This window comes from Rhinopithecus roxellana, chromosome 11, assembly GCF_007565055.1.
Source record: "Rhinopithecus roxellana isolate Shanxi Qingling chromosome 11, ASM756505v1, whole genome shotgun sequence".
Lineage (NCBI taxonomy): Eukaryota > Metazoa > Chordata > Mammalia > Primates > Cercopithecidae > Rhinopithecus > Rhinopithecus roxellana.
Window position 1 is genome coordinate 90335548 of NC_044559.1, and position 23323 is coordinate 90358870.

A 23323-nucleotide genomic window follows, 5' to 3' on the forward strand; every position below is an offset into this window, starting at 1 on the left:
TAATCCCAGCACTTTGGGAGGCCTAGGCAGGCGGATCACTCAAGGTCAGGAGTTCGAGACTACCTGGCCAACATAGTGAAACCCCATCACTACCAAAAAAAAAAAATTAGCCGGCAGTAGTGGCAGGCACCTGTAATCCCAGTTACTCAGGAGTCTGAGGCAGGAGAATCACTTGAATCTGGGAGGCAGAGGTTGCAGTGAGCCGAGACTGTGCCACTGCACTCCAGCCTGGGCAACAGAGGGAGACTCCATCTCAAAAAAAAAAAAAAAAAAAAAAAAAAGAAAAGAAAAAGAAAGAAAGAAAGAAAGAGATTCTCCTAGTGGTGTACATTCTATGGGTACTGACAATAATAACATGTATCCACCACTGGAACTACAAAATAGTTTCACTGCCCTGAAAATCTTCTGTGCTCTACCTCCTCACCTCTCCCTCTTCACTAACCCCTGGCAACCACTAATCTGTTACTGTCCACATAGCTTTGCCTTTTCCAAATGTCATATTGTTGGAATTAGATAGGATGTAGACTTTCAGATTGGCTCTTCTCACTTAGTCACTATGCATTTCAGTTTCTCCCATGTCTTTTCATGGCTTGGTAGCTCATTTTTTTCAGGGTTGAGAAATATTCCATTGTCTGAATATACCACAGTTTACTTGTTCATTCACTTACTGAAGGACATCTTGATTTCTTTCATGTTTTGGCAATTATGAATAAAGCTTCTATTAACATTCATGCAGAAGTTCTAGTGTGTACATAAGTTTTCAAATACCTTGGGTAAATATCAAGGAGTGTGATTGCTGGGTCTTATGGTAAGAGTATGTTTAGTTTTGCAAGAAACTGCCAAACTGTCTTCCAAAGTGGCTGTACCATTTTGCATTCCTGCCAGCAATGAATGACAATGCTTCTTGCTCAGCATCCTTACCAACACTTGGTATTGCCAGTATTTTGGATTTTTGGCCATTGTATTAGATGTGTAATAATATCTTGTTGTTTTAGTTGGCAATTCCCCAATGATATATGATGTTGAACATCTTTTCATATGCTTATTGGACATCTGTATATCTTCTTTGGTTAGAGATTTGTTCAGGCCTTCAGTTCATTTTTCAGTTTGGTTGTTTTCTTATTGTTGAGTTTTAAGAGTACTTTGTACATTTTGGATGATAATAGTCCTTTATCAAATCTATGTATTTCAAATATATTATTCCTGTGTGTGGCTTTGTTTTCTTATTCTCTTCATATTATCTTTTGAAGAACAGATTGCTTTTATTTTAATGAAGTCCAGCATATCAATTGTTTTCTTCATTGATCATAACTTTGATGTTGTATCTAAAAAGTTGTTGCCATTCTCAAAATCATCTCGATTTTCTCCTATGTTATCTTCTAAAAGTTTTATGGTTTTGCAGTTTACATTTAAGTCTATGACCCATTTTGAGTTAATTTTTGAGCAGAGTGTTGGGGATGTGTAAAGATTCATTTTTCCACATTTGGATGTCCAGTGGTTTCAGCATCATTTCTGAAAAACTATCTTTTCTCCATTGTAATGCTTTTGCTCCTTTGTCAAATATTGGTTGACTATCTTTATGTGCATCTGTTTCTATGTTCTCTATTCTATACTATTTATCTATTTACCTTTTTGGTACAAATACCACACTGGTTCAATCACTATAGCTTTACAATAAAGCCTGAAGGCAGGTAATGTCAGTCCTCCAATGTTGCACTTCTCTTCCAATATTGAGTTGGCTATTCCGTGTCTTTTACCTGTTCATATAAACTTTAGAAGTAATTTGTCAAGGTCCACAAAATAACTTGCTAAGATTTGTATTGAGATTGCATTGAATCTATAAATTTGTAAAGAAGTGACATGTTTGACAATACTGAGTTTTCCTACCCACAAATATGGAGTATCTCCATTTATTTAGACTTCTAAAGTATCTTTCATCAGAGATTTGTAGTTTTCCTCATAGAGATTTTACATGTATAGCTAAGTATTTCACTTTTGAGCGTGTTAAGGTAAATGATAATATGTTTTTAATTTAAAATTCCAGGCCGGGTGTGGTGGCTTATGCATATAATCCCAGCACTTTGGGAGGCCAAGGCAGGTGGATCACAAAGTCAGGAGTTTGATACCAGCCTGGACAATATGGTGAAACCCCATCTCTACTAATAATACAAAAATTTGCCTGGCATGGTGCTGCATGCCTGTAATCCCACCTACTCAGGAGGCTGAGGCAGCAGAATCACTTGAACCTGGGAGGCAGAGGTTGCAGTGAGCCGAGATTGTGCCACTGCACTGCAACCTGGGTGACAGAGTGAGACTCTGTCTCAGAAAAAAAAAAAAAAAAAGAAAGAAAGAAAGAAAGAAAAAAAAGAAAATCCACTTGTCCACTTGTTTCTTGCTAGTATATAGGAAATCAGTTGACTTTTGTATATTAATCATATATTTTGCAACCTTGGTACAATCACTTGTTAGTTCCAGAAAGAGTTTTTTAGTCAATGCTTTTGGATTTTTGATATAGACAATCATGTCATCTACAAACAAAGACATTTTTATTTATTTTTCCCAATCCAGGACTTTTTAGGTTTATATTTATTGCAGTATTATTTGTACTACCTCATTGAATTTTCCCAATAAATGAATAAGTGTGCTGTCCATAGACATTGTCTTCATCTTCCTAATGAGAGAATGATGGGCTAAGTTGCTCAGATTCACATGGTATTGAAATCAGAATTTGTTTGACTCCATACTCTTTCCTACTACATTAGACTACACTGCCTTACAAGGTTCTAACAAGTTTTTATTGTAAAAGCAGTATCAGGTTTCTTACTTAAATTAGTTTCTACATCAAGTCAGTTAATTTAATGGGCAACTTTCCTAAAATTTCTTTTAAATGTACCACACACAAAAAAGAAAAACACATAAACCAACAAAGTAAGTTAAAAAGCTTACAATGGATTTATGTAGTATAAAAATAGGTGGCAAATTTTTTAGCAATTAAAAATGTTTGAATGCTAAAATCTATAAACATTGATTTAAAAAATCAAAGGAGGCCTGAATAATTGGAGAGATAAACCATGTTTGTGGATTGCAGAACTCAATACTGTTCAGATCTCAATCCTTTGTAAACTAATGGAGCGATTCAATATTATTTTTATCTTAATCGTAACAATAATTGTATAGGTACTGATAGGTTTATACTAAAATTTACATTGAAAAACAAAAGAAATAGAGTATCCAAAACAATTTTCTTTAAAAAAATAAGTTAGAGGACTGACAACACCTGATTTCATAACTTACTATAAAGCTACAGTTTTAAAGACAATCTTGAATAAACGGTAGACACACAGATCAATGAAACAGAACACAGAGACCAGAGGCATACCCGCACATATAGGCCAATAGATATTTCACAAAGGTACAAACATGATTTAAAAGACAAATGATAGTCTTCTCAGCAAATAAGGCTGAAACAATTAGACATCCATATGCAACAAATAAGTGAACTTTGACCCCTTATTTCACACCACATACAAAAATTAACTAATATACAATCATTAATGCAAACCCTAAAATTATCAGACTTCCAGAGAAACATAGACGAAAGTCTTCATAACTCTGGATTAGACAAAAGTTTCCTATATAAATCATAAAAGCGTAATCCATATGTAGTAAATTTAATAAATTTGATTTCATTGAAATTAAATGTTCTGCCATGGACAAGATACTCTGAAGACATTAGAAAAACAAGCCATAGAAACAGAGAACATATTTATAAATCCCATAAATAATAAAAAACTTGCATTCTAAATACATAAACAACTTTAAACAATACAAAAATAAGAAAATAGGGCTTGAAAATAAAAGATATCCAAATTGGAAAGGAAGAAGAATAGCTATATTCTCAGATGATATGATCTTGTATATAGAAAGTCCTAGGGAATACACACACACACACTGTATGAACAAGAGTAACTCTATTTAAATGCTAATCTGCCATGTGACTCCTGACTAACCCTAAGTCTAGGAATACCTCCAAGATGTCTAGCCGTTGTGTTACTTTTTATATAGAAATACCTGTTCACTGTAAGTTTTCCCTTTCCTCCAAGACAACCCTCGATGGTTGCATACATCATAGGCTAAGAGGCCCATAGCTACCTACTCATTCCTTCCAGAGCACGTACACTTTTTCCCCAAATTAAAGCCCTGTGACTAGGGAGTCATAGTGCAGAGATCTACCTGTCTTGCAGCTGCATAAGACATGCTTCCATTTGTAAGTTCTCCCAATAAATCACTCTTTTCCTATAATCTAGATCTGTCTGCCTCACTCTTTGCTTTCTTCACTGTTAGCCTTTGGGGGATGCTTTGTATATACAGCCCTTTCAGGGAACACACATGCACACAACAACAATTAGAGCTAAAAAGTTCAGCAAGGTTGCAAGATTCAAAATTAATGTACAAATAACAGGCCAGGCATGGTGGCTCACACCTGTAATCCCAGCACTTTGGGAGGCTGCAGCAGGCAGGTCACCTGAGGTCAGGAGTTCAAGACCAGTCTAGCCAACATGGTGAAACCCTGTCTGTACTAAAAATACAAAATTAGCTGGGTGTGGTGGCGTGTGCCTGTAATCCCAGCTACTCGGGATGCTGAGGCAAGAATATTGCTTGAAACTGGGAGGTAGAAGTTGCAGTGAGTCGAGATTACACCATTGCACTCTAAACTGGGCAAAAAGAATGAAACTCCATCTCAAAAAAAGAAATAAATAAATGAATAAATATATATATAATAAATTATATTTCAATACACTGCAATAAAATATCTGAAAATGAAATTAAGAAACAATTCCATTTACAATAGCATCAAATAGAATAAAATTTATTGATAATAAAATTTACTGAATATATTTAATGAAATGAGTGCAGACTGAAAGCTACAAAACATTGTTGAAAAAAATTAAAGGAGATCTAAATAAGTGGAAAAACAACCCACGTTTATGGATCAGAAGATGTAATGTTGTTAAGATGGATATACTCCCAAACTGATCTACAGATTCAATGCAATCCCTATCAAAATTTCAGATTGTCATTGAATAAATGACAAGTTTATCCTAAGATTCATATGGACATACAAGGAATCTATAAAAGCCAAACAACCTTAATAAAAAGAAGAACAATAGTGGAGGACTCATACTTTCTGGTTTTAAATCTTACTGCAAAGATAAAGTAATCAAGATACAGCGGTACTGGCATAAAGGTTGACATATAGATCAATGGAATAGAATTGAATCTTGAAATAAACCCTCACATTTAGTGTTGATTTATTTAAAGCAATTTAACTGAAAAATAATTGTCTTTTCAAGAAATGACCTGGAATAATGGGAATCCACATGCAAAAGAATGAAATTGGACTCTTATCTAACACCAAGTGCAAAAAATAACTGAAAATAGATCAAACATCTAAGTGTGAGAGCTAAAAGTATAAAACTCATGGAAGAAAATATAAAAATAAATCTTTATGAAATTGGATTAGGCAACGACTTCTTAGATATGGAACCAAATGCACAGATGACAAAAGAAAAAAAATAGATAAGTTGCATTTAGTCAAAATGTAAAACTTTCGTGCTTCAGAGGATACCATCAAGAAAGGGAAAACAGAACCCACGGCATGGAAGAAAAATTTTGCAAATCATATATCTGATAAGGGGGTTACATCTAGAATTCATAAAAATGGGCAAAGGATCCAAACAGATATTTCTATTAAAAAGGTATACAGATGAACAATAAGCACATGACAAGCTATTCAATATCATTAGCCAACAGGAAAATATGGAGAAAAGCCACTTCACCCCCACTATAATGGCTATAAACAAAGACAAATAGTAACAACTGTTGGCATGTAGAGAATTGAAGCCTTCATACACTGCAGATGAGAATGTAAAATGGTAGATCCTGGCACCACTGAAAAACAGTTTAATGCTTTCTCAAACTGCTAAACATAGAGTTATCATATGACCAAAACCCAGAAATGTCATTCCTATGTATATATCCAACAGAAATGAAATAGTACATCTACACACAAATTTGTATATAGATGTTCATCAGAATTATTCATAACACCCAAAAAAGTGGAAATGACCCAGATGTTCACCAACATATGAACAGAGAATGAAGTGCGGTACACAACAGTATACAACAGAACTGGCCATAGCAAGAATGAAGTACTGATGCATACTACACATAGATGAACCTTGAAAACATTATGCCGAGTGAAAAAAATGTTATAAAGACCACATATTGTATAGTTCCTTTATATTTAACGTCCAGAGTAAGAAAATGTGTAGAGATAGAAAATAAGGCTTGAAACTAGATTAATAGTTTGATAGATTAATAGTAGATTAATAGTTCCCTAGTTTGAGGGAGATAGAAAAAATGTTTTAAAATTGATTGTGGTGATAGTTGCACAACTCTGTGGAATATTGGAAACAATCAAAACTAGTGAATTGTATAGTACATGACTTATATCATATAAAATGACTTTGTAATTAGGGAAATGCAAGTTAAAGCATTATGAAATAATACTACATACATATTAAAAATAGCAGAAAACAGAACACATACACAAATTGTCAATATGAAATATTGGCAAGGATGTGGAGCAACTAGAATTCTCATACATTGTTAGTGGGAATGCAAAATAGTCTAGCCCCTTTGGAAAACAGTTCGGCAGTTTCTTATAAAGTTAAGCATACATGTTCCATATGACTCAGCAAATCCGCTTCTGGGTGTCTACTACAGAAATAAATATTTGTTTACAAATGGAAATCTACACTCATTCCTCAGTCTAAATGCTGCCAGTCCTTCTGTCTCTAAACTTTCCCTCTATTCTCATCTTCTTTTCCTAATTCAACTTTTAACCCCTGCATTCTCTTTAGTTCATAGTTTAGAAGCCTACTTCTCAAAATTGGAATGTTTAATCCTAAACTAACTCAATCTCCACATAAGTTCCCATAGGACCCAGTAGTTCATCAGTTATTACAACCATACACAATTGCCATTTACTTATATTTAGTTCCTCCTAAATGCTAGGATCCAAAAGGGCAGCATATACTTCCTCTGATTGTGATTGAATATCTAGCACCAGCAGTGCTTCTGTTTTATTTTTAAATTTATTTGAAGAACATTTGGCCTTTTGCAAGCATAATGCAAACTTTAAACATCATATTGCTAGCTAAGAAAAATTTAAAGCAATGTAGATAGTTCTCCTTTGACCCAATGATCTGACTAGACCAATAGCTGAAAAAAATAATGAGAGGAAGACTTTAGAGTGAAAAAAGGAGAGGAAGAGAGATAATTTGTAATACACAGTCATTAGGCTGATTCAAAGCACCAAAGTGAAACTCTCTAAGGATGTTTCACTTTTATATTGGAACTCCATATATAATTTCATAAAAATGCCAACGTGATTTTGAAAACTCAAGTCTCCTCAAGTTGCTTATACCTTAGACAAAGTGATCAATGCAATTCAGAGTAAATTTGACTTTGTTTTTTAGTGATGGGAGCATTTCTTAAAAAGCATCAAATCTAACATTTCCATGTTGCAGAAAGCACCAAACCTAGTTAATTTTCTCATGAAAGGAACTTTCTGGATATACAAAGCTACAGATTTAACTAGGTCTAATACACACATGAATGATCCTTTGGCAAGGTCCCCCTTCCTCTCTCTGTTTGGACAAACGGAGGCAAGATGGCGCAGTTCCGGGCTCTTCACTGTCAACTTTCCCGTGCCCGGGAGAGACACGGGTCGACTGCGCAGGCGCAACCCGACCTCCGACGGAGAAGAACGGGAACGCGCCTAGCCACGCCTACCGCCCCGCCCCCGACCCACCTATGTCCCGCCCACTGCCCTCCCACTCCCGGGCCCAGGACATAAAAGCCGCTCCCGGCGGGCTCATGGTGCGAACTTCCTCGGCCCATCTTCGTGCGCGGGGCCCAGGAACCTCGTCCGAGAACGCCGGAGCGAACTTCCTCAGCCCCTCCTCCTGCGCGGGACCCAGGAAACTCGCCCGAGAACGCCGGAGCGACTTCGGCGGCCTCCACCGCCGGAGACCGGTGAACCTCGCCCCTCCCTCACATTGGTTTGTAAATAAAGTTTTTTTTTGCCTTGCCTACTTGCCTTTTCTCTGGCATTTGCTCTGGGGGTCGCATTAAAGCAAATCACTCTCGACCCCTACCCTAACATTGCTTGTAAGCAGCAGAGGAGATAAAGGGGAAACAGCTGATCTCCTCTGTGTTTCTCTAATCCACTTCAATTCACCTCCTAATTCAAGATAAATCACTACAGGAAAGAAAGCTGGGAGGAACCCACTTCCCTAAATCAAGTTCCCTTCCTATATTTTACTAGATAGTTGCAATACCTGATTCTCACCAAAATAACATTCTCTAGATCTTATCGACATCTTTAACAAAAATCCATCTTGTTGAGTCTTGTCTTTTCAAAACTCGACTCTAGACCAGAAATTGCAAAACTAGTGATTCTTGGCATTATATATTGTCATAAGTAATGGGATTGTATTTTTGCTTTAATTTTGTTTTAAATTGATTTAGCTGTCTACACTTCAAAATAAACAGGCTTTTACATTGAAATCCGTATTTCTTAGTTCTTTTGAGAAATGTGAATGTCTGTCAACACTAGGCCTGCATTCATGCACAGCAATAATTGACTGGGGATAAGTTGAGGCCAACCTCTTTAGACTGGGTGTATACGCATTATTTCACCACAGCCTCAAGCTGCTGAGCTCTTTCTTTCACTCATTACTTCTTTGTAACCTACTGTAACCATTTGAATTTTCTGTCTCTACCTTAGGGCTGAGAGGGGGCTGAGTGACAGGGAGCGGCAACTGTAAATGCATTTTAAAGATTAGGAAGAATATTCCTAATAAAATGCCCTTCGATTCTATACTTCTAATAGGAACTCAATAACCTATTGAGGATTAAGTAAGGAAGCTAACTAGTATACACAACACTGGTTAAAAGACAAAACGGTTCCGAGCAATCAACCTACAAATGGACTACTTGTACTTTCTCATTAGAAGATGATGACTGATTTTTGTAGGTCTGGTGTCCTGGGCTGATCACTAAGCAATAGGTAAGCAGCTACTCAAGAGTTAGAAATAATGATTGCATGCAGATTTTACAGGCAGAAGTGTGGGCTTCCCAGCTCTCTGCTTCTCTAATTAAGGAAGCCAGAATAAGAAGAAATCTAATCAACTCAGAATTTTTGCAGCCTGATGTACTCAATAGCAGGTCTTTTGCCCAAAAGTGTTCAGAAAGGTTTCTCTTCTCTTCATTTAAATAATTAAACATAAAACTTGGGCTCACTTTCTACTTTTAAATTTATTATGCTACCTTTATCCGTTTAATCTCTGGCATTGATAGAACTGAGCTGATATCTACTCTTCCATATATTAGCTGTGTGATCTTAAGTGAGTTACATAATTTCTCAGCTAGGGTTTCCTTATCAGCAAAATGGTAATAATAGTATTTATCTCCATCATTGTGAGCATTGATATAACGAGGTAATGAGTGTAAAGTACTTCGCATGATTTTGGCACAGATTACTAAGTATTTTATTTATTTTCCTTTATTTTCTTCCCTTTACTTTTTATTATTTTAAAAGTTATTTTCATCCTATAAAAGCCATAAAATAACCACTCCTGCAATATGTCTAGTTAACTAGCCTCTTCTATTCACCATCAAATTACCTACACATATGAAACAAATAAAATAATTCTCCCCTCTGGTTTTTAGAAACTTGAATGCCAGGAATGGAGAAAATTATTTTAATATCACATCCTCCATTTATAGATTATGAAACTGAATTCCAAAATTCAGTGATTTGTTAAAAGCACTTCAGCATGGGAGTAGAACTTACTCATTTTAAAACACAAAAGACAAAAATGGAACGAGGCTTTAAACAGTAGGGTTCTGTATATATAAGCCCTAAAGAGCACATTGTAGGGACTCATTATGCTTGTGTTTAATTGAGTGGAATAGTGAATTGATTAAAAAGAACAGATCATCCCCAAAGTGCATGATCAGGCTGATGATTAAAACAAAGTTTGGTTTCAAGACTGGGATTATTCTTCAGCTAGTCGTCAATTAGCATGTTTGCTTGTTACCTCTTGACCAAATACCATGTTGGAGATCAATCTGGGGAAGTTTCCAAGTTCAGAGAAGTTTCACACACCAATTAATTGCATATCAAAACTTTGGGCCAGGCACAGTGGCTCACGCCTGTAATCCCAACACTTTGGGAAGTTGAGGCAGGCAGATCACCTTAAGTCAGGAGTTTGAGACCAGCCTGGTCAACATGGTGAAATCCCGTCTCTACTAAAAACACAAAAATTAGCCGTGCGCGGTGGCAGACACCTGTAATCCCAGCTATTTGGGAGGCTGAGGCAGGAGAATCTCTTGAATCTAGGAGGCAGAGGTTGCCGTGAGCTGAGATCATGTCACTGCACTCCATCCTGGGCGACAGAGGGTAAGACTCGTCTCAAATAAATAAACAACAACAAAAGAACCTTGGGTACATAATTTTAGCAGAGGATTTTGCATATGACAACTTTTGACCTGTCAATGTTGCTGAAAAACAATTCTATCTAAAATTGAAAGTTGGATACAAGGGTCCAACAAATATATACATTTGAAAATTACCTTAAGTGAAATTTTCAAAAGGAAAATTTGTCAGAGGTATCTGAAGATTCAGGTGATCTCTTTTCAGGCAAGATTTTTGAAAAAAAAAAAAAAAAATTAGAGAGGAAAGGGAAGACAAATGTTTCCTGAACGATGATGTCCACATTGTGTGGCATTTGGTACTTTAATGCGTTGGTATTCATAGGATCCTACTTTCTTCATGTTACAGTGGAGCATCTCTTTTACAACGCAGAAATAAGAGCTATTAAGTGTTTTTCCTAAGAACACCTCGCCAGGATTCAAACCCAACTCTGTCTCCATATTTCATACATTACTCAATAAATCATGTTGTTATGCACATTTCAAGATTTTCTATAGGGTTAATAGATGTTCATTTATTCAATAATTCATTCAATATTTATTGAACACTGTACTTACTAAATGTCAGACTAGGAAACAAAAACAAAGGTTCTAGACAGTATGTCCAGGGTCCAGCACAGTGTATGGTCACAATAGACTTTAAAGACATACGTGTTAAATAAATGAATAAAGACACTTCTGCTCTCAACTTGCTCATTATCTACCTAGAACTGCACTGCCTGATATCTGGCCACCAGCCATGTGGCCACTGAGCACTTAAAATGTGGCCATGGTAGATTAAGATGGGCTTTAAATATAAAATATACATCCCAGATTTTAAGTCTTAGCATAAAAAGAAATATAAAATATCTCATTAGTGGCTTTCATATTGATTTGATTTATATTGAAATTACAGTGTTTGGGGTATATTGAATTAAATGAAACATATTAAAATCAGTTTACCTGTTTAGTTTTTTACTCTTTTTAGTGTGGATCCTAGAAAATTTAAAACTATACATGTAATTTCTTTCAATTCCTATTGGCTAGCCTTAACCTAGTGCTGTTAAGTCCTGGGGCACTTGCTTTTCTGTTCTATTCTCTCTCTTTTATGTATGATAATAAGTTAGGTTTTAAATGCAGTTTATTTTAAATGCAATCTATGTTTGTGAGATTAGAATCAATTGTTAGAGGTTAGAAATTTTTGTATTCAAATGCAAAACAGTCCATACGCAGGCTCTACTAAAATATGACTTCCCTTTAGTCCCTTTCCTGATGAGGAGATACCACAGTTCTCCAAATATATTACTGCCAGCTATACAAGATGAAGTCTAACCTGTGCAGCCTGATAATCAAATATTTAAGGCTATTCAACTGCCTCTATCCCATCTCATGCTCCTGCCAACTTAGCTATCTAGATTTCTTTTTTACAGTATTCCTGGAACACAGGAATGAGCATTGTGCCTTTATTCATGCTGTTATCTCTACTTGGAGTTCTTTTAAAACAAAATCCAATGCCTGCCTAGTTTTTAAAGTTCAACTTATTGTTTACTTCTTGCCAATTCCCAAACTACTATAATTCCATGTAGTTTTCTCTTTTCTCTGAATTCTAAGACACTAATATTCCATTTAAAAATATCTATACTTGACTGTGGGAAGGCTCTTACTTTTCTATAAATGAATCATTACCCTTTTCTTATATTCCAAACACTGTCAGTGGAAAATGCATACAGAAATCACTGCAACATAGAAAGGAACTCACTGTACATTCAGGTTAGGCTTTTAAGGGTAATGTTCAGCCACATCTTTCTAACACTAAAAGGAATACGATGCTGAGCAGTTTATAAGCCAGGGAGTGGGCAGTCACACCGGTGTGCTCTGTTCTACATAAGTAAAAGCATTCCTGACTATAGCATCCCTTCCCTACCAAAACAGGAGAGTTGCCAAGATGCTCACTTAGAACAGTTGTTGGTTTGTGTACAAGTGTTAAGTATGGGTTTGTTCTTTTTCTTTTATATTTTTTTGAGGGAAAGAAGAAGGAAGAATGGAAGGGGACTGTAAAAGCTGTATTTATTTATAATCAAACATATCCTTATTTGATAACAGATGACCAATTAAAGCAATGTGTGAAACTTGAGCAGCATTCTGTCAAAAAGCAAAGAAATTAGTAGTGCTCATAGCAATCAGCACTTCTTGCAAACAGCAAGAGTCCCCTCTAAAGCCTTCTGTCTTGGCACTGGGGCTTTGCTAAATCTGGCTCACCATTTTGCGAGTGGGGACAATCAGCTTTGTAGGTGGTAGGGAAGTATTATAATTAAATGTCCACCCACTTTTTCCTTTCTGATGAAAGGCTCCCATGAAACTTACTAAAATAAGGTGCATAAAGATAGATGAATTTTTGATGAGTAAGTCGAAGCACCAACAAACCTGGCTTTCCACATAGAGAAAATTCTTCAATTTATAGAGAAATTTCAGGCCTAGATCATTAATACCATCATATTTAATGATAACTAACATGATAAAATCCATAGGGTCTCTGGAGATGTCACTGTTTTTGTTGGTAGTGATTGTAGTGTTCAGCATGAACTGACTTGTAGAAAACAAATAGAATTCAAAAACAAGAGTGAAATTTTTCAGAATTGATTTTAGAGAAATATTAAATAATAGCCATTTAATCATAATAGACTTTATAATAATAAATAATGCATTTATTAAATGTAATGGCATTCCTCTGAATAATAGTTATGTTACCACATTAGGTTTAGAAACTATATCTCTGAGATAGCAAATGGCTTGAAAGATGTTGTTGAATTGTCAGAAACTTTTATGAGGGAACTCTGGAATAGAGTCTATAGTGTCTGCTTTTGATAATTAATGGTAATGGCATTTACTAACATTACTGTGAAGAATTAATTTAAAGTACTTATATGCAGTAGAGTAGGGAGCTTCTCTGCTTAGTAACTGAGCTCAGACATATATTTCAAGTCCAGTTACTAGAATCCACAAAGTCAATATTTTAGAAAGAAAAAGAAGTTAAAATTAATTGGTACTATAAATGTTTTCCTTCATTCAATATGGATTTATTGGGCATGAGCTGTATAGACTTTGCTATCAGAGGAACCTCAAAGCAATAATCCTCTCTAGAACTAATGAATATTTTTATCTGTAAACTAAATTTCATTTTTTTTTTTTTTTTTTTTTTTTTTTTTTTTTTGAGACGGAGTCTTGCTCTGCCGCCCAGGCTGGAGTGCAGTGGCCGGATCTCAGCTCACTACAAGCTCCGCCTCCCGGGTTTAGGCCATTCTCCTGCCTCAGCCTCCCGAGTAGCTGGGACTACAGGCGCCCGCCACCTCGCCCTGCTAGTTTTTTTTTTTGTTTTTTTTTTTTTCGTATTTTTTAGTAGAGACGGGGTTTCACCATGTTAGCCAGGATGGTCTCGATCTCCTGACCTCGTGATCTGCCCGTCTCGGCCTCCCAAAGTGCTGGGATTACAGGCTTGAGCCACCGCGCCCGGCCAATTTCATATTTTTATCTTCTTATTCAATAGATTTTATTGGCGGAAGCCAGTAGAGATAATGGTGCCCTAAGTCACCAACAAGGTTAGATCAAAGTACTGGGGAGCATATGAACACATATGTCATTAATTGAACACCTTTGTCATTCATTGCTAATCACTATGTGAAGATGACTTTTAAAATACTCCTGACTACTTCTTATCCTTCCCAACTGTGGTTCTGTGGGTCCAAGAACACAGAGTAACTTGGATGCTCAAAGTAGGAAAAGTTTGCATAATGGGTACTCAGTTCAGCATAACTAAGATAAAATTAGCCATAAAGTTCTAGATTCTCTAGTTACTGGCACTACCTAGGGTTTTATAACCATCATTACCCATGATCATTTTATACTAAACTACAATAATAGATGTGGTGACGCATCTGAGGTCTCCTCCTGTATTATTAGTATAGCGGGACACCTCAGATGTGTCACCACCAGAGAACAGGCATGTCCAGACCAAATTCATCGGCCACTGTCCTCCTCATTCCTGTTGGTTTTTTCAAATTCCCCAGATCTTTTTGTTTTTCAAATTATTACCCACATAATTTTTCAGTATTTCATTTTCTGCTTTGTGTTTAGTCCTACTTTTTACTATCTTTTTGTCAAAGTTTCACGTTAACCATTATTTAAAGAGTTCCTTTAACAGTGTGGAGGTTTTCTTCAAAGATTTGATAGAAATCTTTAAAAATTGGCTTTTTTTCTCATTTAAGTCTTACTTCAACACATTCACTGATTTTAGATTTCTCTGACAAACATGGTTGAGGTATCAAAACCCAGACATGTTGATAACAGTTTTTTCTCCAAGTCACTTAGAATATAAGACTTTCTGTCCTGCTATGTCAAATTGCCCAACTAGGGAATAAGATGAGTGTATGTGCATGTCTTTGAGGTGGGGTGGTAGGGAGCAAGGAAGTGGGGGATTGTTAAACAGTCTATACAAGGAGAACTCACATTGTCCTCCGAAACTGATATATTTAGGCTCTCCTGTTTTCCAGGAGTCTATCATAGACACTTCTGTCTCAATGTCTGTAGTAAATTAATGAATTAATGATGATTTTCACTGTTGCTTTGGTTAGGAATATACTTTCAAAGAAAGATTTTTCTGGGAGATAAATGCAGTACTTTTTTTTCTTCTTCATGAGATAGACACACACACACACACACACACACACACACACACACGGGGGGGGGAACAACCTAGTGTGCAAGCAGTATGCCTAAAAATCATTTTCATTTTCTCTTGTTATAGGAAACTATAAGTCTGTAAGTCTCTTAGTTGAAAAAGAAATTTGTCACATCATAGAATTTAAGAAACTTGGAGTGACCTTAGATATTATTCTGTCTAACTTTCATTTTATAGATAAAGCAAATGAAACCCTGAGAAGAGTAGTGGCCACAAATACTTTGCTATTCCTTCTATTGAGAAATGCAATCTCACTGCTCCCTTTTCCTGTGTCTGGGCAGGCTCCGTAATTGGTTTGACCAATAGAATACAAATGACAACTTCGACTTCCTATTTCTTGCTTGCATTTGGAACTTCTCATCTAAGAACCCAACCACCATGCTGTGAAAAGCTGAAGCTACATGAAGAAGCCAATGATTGATGCACCAGTCGACAACCACAGCTAAGCCCCCAGCTGACAGTTAACATGCACTTTCAGTCATGTGAATATGTCATTTAGCATGTCTGGACCAGGCCAACCTTTGGCAAGCTCCATTCCCTGCCAGTATCTGACAGCAATCACATGAGAAACCTTAAGCAAAATTTGCCCAGCTCTTCCTAGTTAACCCAAAGGTTAGTGAGAGATAACAAATAGTTGGTTTAAGCCATTAAATTTCAGGATGGTTTGTTATATAGTAAAAGCTCATTGGAAATGAAAGTAACTTAGACCAAAGCTTCTAAGCATTACCAGAGTGAAAACCAGAACTCATATATCACCCAAACCTCATATAATCTCATTATCTCATTATAATGTGTTAAGGTAGCATGTTGAGTTAAATGAGATCCAGTTTCAGTCTCCCAATAGTTCATAATTCCAAAATAGTGTATTCTTTTAAAACTCACATGGAATGCAGAATTTCCAAAATTCTTCAACTTTAAAACCAATTCTTAGAGCTGTGTCTACCTAACAGTAAGCCATCATTTGGTATAAGGTAGCATTCCCAAGTGTTCCTCGAAGGTAGTGTCTTAGTAATGTACCATGAAAGAAAGATAAGTTGATTTAATTTGTGTAAATTAAATTAAAGTGGTCTCTTTGCTTCAGGATTTTTCAAGAATGTAAATTTTCCAAGAGGAGCTATAGATAGTCCTTTTTTCCTAAAATTGTTTGACCAGGGCACCCTTCTTCATCAAAAGCTAAATTGAGAAATAGGAAGAGGAATTCAATTTTGTCAGCATAAAGCAAGTTTTGCTTTCAGAGTATTTCATAAAAAGAAGTTGTTTTCATAATTTGGTCTGTCTTCAGCTTAGAGAATACATTTTTAGATAACACTTTTATGACTGTCAGGGACTATGCTTAGCTGTGTTTTTTACAACGTGTTCCCATTGCTTTCCCCCCTTACTTTTAACATTCTTTTGTGTGTACAGTTAATAAATCTTTCTGGAATGTGTAGATGAAGGAATAAATAAAAGCGGATAAATAATATATAATTGAATTAATTAAAAATTATCCTGAAATGTTTCATTAACAATGTCAGTGACTATGAATGGGCCCAAAGGTTTTTGAGCCAACCCCTCATTTAGTTTAATAACCTGGAAATTAGCTCCAACTCTAATTAGCTTGGTTTGGGTTTTGTATCTTTATTTACATCTAAGGCCAATTGAAATGGTAACACTTGCCGTATCTATCAGAGTTCTTGGGAAATTCAAAGGAGATTTCAAAGTTGGAGGTGGAACAGTTTTGGGCTACAAAAGTTGCAGCAATCATGTATTCATCCATTCCTTTCATTTTCTAGTTCTGGAGATTGAGATCCGGAAAGAGAGTGTATAGTGCAAATGCTAGCGGCATTGGAAACCTCCTCCCCATGGATCCACGTTAAAGATGTTAGGGAAGTTCTCTTTTTTAGTAGATGTTATATTGAATGGTGTGATTCCAATTCACATCCTGATTATTAGTCAGAAGCTTTACAAGCATTTGGGCCACAAAAACATATTTTGCCACAGAATTCATGACTGGTATAGGAAGGTGTGGCAGTCAAAACATTTAATGACCCGTATGGCGTGGCCACTGACAACCAGAGTAGACACCAGCCATAAACGACTGGTGCAGCCATGCTGATGAGTATGAGCCATACTGAATATCATCTCAGCTCTAGGGATCTAGTAAATAACATTTCCCACTTCTTGCCACTGGTTTGTGGCCTTGTGAATACTGTCATCTTATTTGTATTAGAAATTCCTCCATTCAGGCTGTCTCTTAAAGTATACTTCTGTTATTGATATCCATAATACAGTAAGTTCTATTATCTCTCTCCTGGGAAGCTATCAGCACTTCACAGCTCCTTCAGCAATATGCTATCCTGCTCCAAAAAAATCATGGTGCGTTCCCATGTCTCCACTTTCCAAGCAGAGGGAATAATAGTTTTACTGTCTTCTTTTGTCCCTATGGGGACATGAGCCAATTCACTACCCCTACTTACTTATTCCTGTATCTCTCTACCCTGTATATCCTATATTCTTGTTCTGTAGTCATGCTACATAGTTAAATATGACTTGAAAGGCTAACAGAATAATGCAGCTACAAAAAGATGGCAGAGAAATAATAAAATAATATGAGATAGAGTATTTGATACTTTTAAGTCAGAATGGGAGGAAAATATTTGTAAGGATAAATCAAAGTATCTGCATTTAGCCAGTTCCTTTGTGAAGCTCTGATAAAATATGCATTAAAAAATAAGACAAGCCAATGTGGAGTGATCTATACAATTGGACATATATATACCTTCATATTACCTTGACCAGACTCTGCTGTATTTGTAACATGGTGTCAAAAGTTTTTATTTGGGTACAATTCAACATAAATGGAGAATGGGAGCCTCATTCTCCCAGACTTTAGTGAGTTACAGTTCTAGCATGCTTACCTCTACAAGCCTGCTGGTGTGTTCATGAAATATCGCAGCATATTCTTTTATTTCCTTTTCCCGGCCATTCTTAGCAGCTTCAATGAGGACCAAAAGTGGGACTGTCGTATCCAAGAAAGAGTCTGACACATGATCTATAATAGCCTTGCGGAGCTGAGAAGAAATGAAAAATTCAGGGTTTTTTTTTTTTTTTTTTTCCAGGAAATAGTTCACTGTTTCCTTTTCTTACAATCTCAGTAGTTACACAACTCATTTTATTCATTTTTGCCAAGTTCCTAAAATCACAATATTTAAGGATATATAAAAATGTCCCTTAAGAAACTAAAAAACAAAATATCCAGCCAAAAAAAAAAAAATCATCTAGCAATAGTTCCTTTCCTCTCAAAAGTAATTTTTCTTAAGTTGCATTTAACCTGGAAGTCAGATTAAAAATGGTAATACTTTCTTTGTTGCTCAAAGAAATTGTGCTATTAGAATACGTATGCATGTGTATAAATAACATTGTACATCTTGTATTTTCATAATTACAAATTACAGAATGTTTTCTACCTTGTTGGAGGACCTGATGATAAATTTTGATTAGCTAAATTGTATACTTCATGGTAATTAAGTCAAGTTAGATCACCGATTATGCCAGTTGATAACAGGTTAATAGAGCAGGAAGAATAATAAATGAGTTTGATGTCCAGTTTTCCCCATTTGCATTAATTGTTCTTGTCCTCACACCTTAAATTATGAAACAACTATAACATTCTGCTACAATTAAATTAGATTACATGTAAGCTTATTAATGACAATTAGGCAATTACTCTAGTCAGCAGATATTTTCTGAGATTTAAAACTGCATTGAAAAATTAATTCATTGTATTTATATAATATCAAGTCTTTAAAGATCATAATATCGAGTGGGGCACAGTGGCTCATGACTGTAATCCCAGACTTTGGGAGGCCAAGGCAGGAGAATCACAAGGTCAGGAGTTCGAGAACAGCCAACATGGTGAAACCCATCTATACTAAAAATAAAAAAAATTGGCTGGGCATAGTGGCAGGCACCTGTACTCCCAGCTACTCGGGTGGCTGAGTCAGGAAAATCGCTTGAACCCGGGAGGAAAGGGTTGCAGTGAGCTGGGATCACACCGCTGCATTCTAGCCTGGGTGACAGAGTGAGATTCCATCCCCCAACCCCACCAAAAAAAATCATAATATCCTGAAATGTTTCACAAACAATGTCAACAACTATGAATGGGCCCAAAGGTTTTTGAGTCAACCCCTTCATTTAGTTTAATAACCTCTGTACAATAAAACAAAAAAATAAATAGCTATCAGACAGAAAAATGTAATTTTTTCTGTGAAAATTATATTTTAGAGTTTTTTTTTTAAGCCAATAGATACTTAGTCTAGTTTTAGATTACTTGGGAATGAATGGTAATACATTTTGGGGGAGCTGAATGATAGAGCTACATAGAAAGTACTGTCTTCTATTATGATCATAGAATAATAAATCCGTAATAATTATAGGTTTCTGGAAGAAAAATACCTCTGCCCAAAATGGTGAGCTTGCTCAGAAGCATTGTGAAAATTTTCTGACTATCAACAGTTTAAGAAAGCCTTCAGGGAGATCCCCAAGGAAGGATTCTGCTTAGTATGCAGAAAGGCAAATTACTAGTGGCAACTAATTAATATTTACTGAGCACTTACTAGGACAAAGTATAGAGTGCTAAGGGGTTACAAGGCAAAGAGAAGACCTTAACTGAATGAATAATGTGTTTGCTCTCTATAGGAAGTACACCAGGGAAGTCAGGCATAAGGCCACTAATTTATTTGAGCTGGGAACTACAGGTTGTGTAAGTTTCAGACACTGAAAAGAAAAGTAGAGATTCCTTTTAATTTCTCAGAGTGGGGGCATTTTTTAATGATTATCCTCCCCTTTATTCTTTTCTTCTTTCATTCATAATTGGGACATGTAGATTATTCTTTTCTTCTTTCATTCTGATTGAGACATGTAGAAGGAAAGCTCAGATGAAATCTACACTAGAGATATGCTATGAAGGGCCATCATATGGGAACTAACTCAAACGGAGAGTGTGGATGAGACCATATAGAGTGAGGAGACCCACGAAGGAGCTCTTAGGAAACACTACCATTTACAGGAGTCATGCAGATTAAAGAGTAGGCCCTAAAAAGAGACTGAGATAACAGCCAAGAAACAAAGAGACAAATTACCAACAACTAAAAGACAAACTTTCAGATATATCTCTGTGTTAATGCTCTTCAAATGTAGTTATCCTACCAAACATAACTATAATATTCACATCATGGACTTGTTAAATCTTCTCTTCTGTGTAAATGATTTCATTCAATACAGTAAATATTTCTGGAAACCATTTCCTCATCTTTCTGTCAAGAGAAAGGCATTGAAGGAAATGTTAAGATGGAAATTCATGATCCCTTATAATCTAGTAGAAGAGTGAATATTACAATAATACATTAAACATTACAATAAAGAAAAACTCGGAGACTGACAGCAAAAAAAAATTAGAGTCAAATTTTAAAGATAAGTTAAATTTTAAAAAAGGAATGAGACTTGTCCATTGGGCTTGACTACTAAGAGGTTATTGATAAACTTGGTAAGAGCAGTTTCAGTGGAAAAGTGGGGTCAGGAGTCCTATTGCTATGGTTTGAAGAGTGAATGAGAGACAAGGCGGTAAAGACAGTGAGTATAAACTCCTGTTTTTAATAATTTGATTGTGACGTAAAGAAGCAAGACTTAGTATTTGCTACTCTGAGATATATGTTTAAAGAGTGACTGTTTTGCATATAAAAGACATCGGTATAATTTCCCATCTGCAACTGTAGCCAAAAAGTCTTATTACTCCCCATCACTTTGCTGGAAATACATATTGATTTATTGCCAAAGCAAGAATAAGAGGTGAAAAAGAACTATTGTCTCACATTGTGCCAACCTTTGTCATCTTTTCGTCCCATGACAGAAGGAAATGTCCAGAAATCAGTGACTTGAGTTGGACGTGAACAAAACCTTTAGGAGCTAGCATATGGTCAGAGGCAGGGAGGTATCTCTCCCATGGAAATCATCTTAACCCATGCAAAAAACAAAGTGTAACTAGTTCAACCAACCCACAATATTCTCACCAGCCCCTGTCGAACTTGTTGGTTCCTGATCCTTTACCTTCACTATTATGAACACATTATAGACTTTTGGTGCCTTATATCTCATCCTCTGGATCTATCTCTGATTTCAGCTTTTGCTGGGGGAACAGTTACATGTGCTCTGAAGACATTCCATGCTTCTTGTGTGCATTCCTTGTGTCTCTTTGTTATTCTGTCTCAGGGCCTGTTCCTAGTCTCTGTGAAATTCTCAACCCAGCATAAACACTGCCTGGAAGTTCTTCAGCATCCATACCACCGGGGGAATCCCTCAACCTGTGGGGATAGAAACTACCATATAAAATTCCTAGCCTCCATCCATTAGTCAGACAATTCTGGGAAACAGTCTGTTAGTTCTCAGAGATCCGCAAGCTCTCATTACCTACAGCATTATCATTTCCTCTTTCCCTGACTCACTTTTCATGTTCTATTACACTTGCTTCCAGGAATCATCTCCTAAATAAATGACCTGCACTAAGGTCCTCGTTTTAGTCACTGCTTTTACGAAAACCCATCTAAACAGGTACCTTTGTCTGATATTAATGTTGTTTCATCATGCACCAAGTAAGAGACTCCAATGTCTTATGTAAACTACTCATTGCTAATTATACTCTACTACCTTGGCTCTATACATCACTGAGTTTTGTTCTGCCATACCCTGAATTATACTTACTGTAAAAGAGGAATTATTATGAGATAGGACTAGAAGTGTAGGTAGGGACAAAATGTGAAAGGACTAGAATGTTATGTTAAGCAATTTTCTTTATATCTTCTGACATATTCATATGGGATTGTTTTCATTAAATTGTACAGTCATATATACCTACATGTAATACCAAAGTAGCCTCTATCTTATTTATTTCCATATTATTTTCCTGCCCAGTGGCACAATGCATTCCTTCCAACTGGGTGATACACAAAAAGTTTAAAGAAGAATCCAATATGCCAATATAGAAATAGAAGCCAAAGCACTAAAATCTGAAGTTAGTGGGAGGCCAATAGGAATTACAAGTACATACTTTCAATAAATACCTGTTTGTGGCCAGGCATGAAAGATGTTAGAACAAAACCAAACTGAGGTGCTTTTCATCTTTTCTCACTATAGTTTAATAAAAGGCTTTGAGACATCAATTTTTCTATTTCCTACTGATGTAAGTGGTTTGGGATCTCAAAATCATATATATCTCTACAATTGAAGCCCAAAGTGAAAGCCCTGTGTGAGAAGTCTAAAAAAGCCCCACCACTGCCACCAAATAAAGGAACAGAAAGAATGAAATTGTGAGGGGAAGGGGAATGGAAAAGGGAGAAAGTGTTTCAGGAACGAGTCATCCTCGGGGAAACAGAAAAACACATTTAGACTAGAATATTTTAAATTAAAATATTGTATTAAATTTTTAATAAATTAACAGTATTTAAATTTTAGTAAATATTTTAAATTAAAAGCCACTTTAATTTAAATCAAATAGCAAAATGTGATCTTTTAAAGCTTGTCTAACAGGAATTAAATCAACTAATAATTATTTCACTGTGTATGTACTATGCAAATTTAGTGAAACTTGTCTCTTGTGGATACATAATGTTATTTGATGATGAGGATGATGACCAGGAGGTATAAAAGCCTACATATTTTTTTCTGAGTGGTGAACTGGTACTATGCAACAAAGAGGAGAGATGGACCTAGCAACTCAGAAACTCAGCAACTCAAGAATTAATCAGATTTTTGTTTTGTCTGTTTTGACCAAAATCCCATTTGACATACTTCATCTTTACTCTGGCATTTATGAAATAAAATACATTTTTTCTTAATATACACAAATAAAAATTTTAGACTGCCTTTAGTGAAATCAAATATATTTTTTACTATGTATAATAAAATAGAAATAAGATATATTTGTTGCTTAAATATTTTTAATAAAGGATGTTTAAAAAGTCTTCCTCCTTTTATTGAGAGAGTTACAATAGGTATACAGTTTTCAAATGA

At 35.9% G+C, this 23323-nt stretch overlaps 1 protein-coding gene across 3 annotated transcripts in view; it reads right to left on the reverse strand.

Moving 5' to 3' along the window:
• The window catches only part of CTNNA3 (catenin alpha 3), a 1783100-nt gene that overhangs the window by 816312 nt on the left and 943465 nt on the right, over positions 1–23323 (reverse strand). For all 3 annotated transcript variants that reach the window (XM_030941008.1, XM_030941007.1, XM_030941009.1), the window contains exon 9: positions 18178–18330. In XM_030941008.1, coding sequence (XP_030796868.1) covers positions 18178–18330 — 153 coding nt within the window. The remainder of the gene's footprint in view (positions 1–18177; positions 18331–23323) is intronic.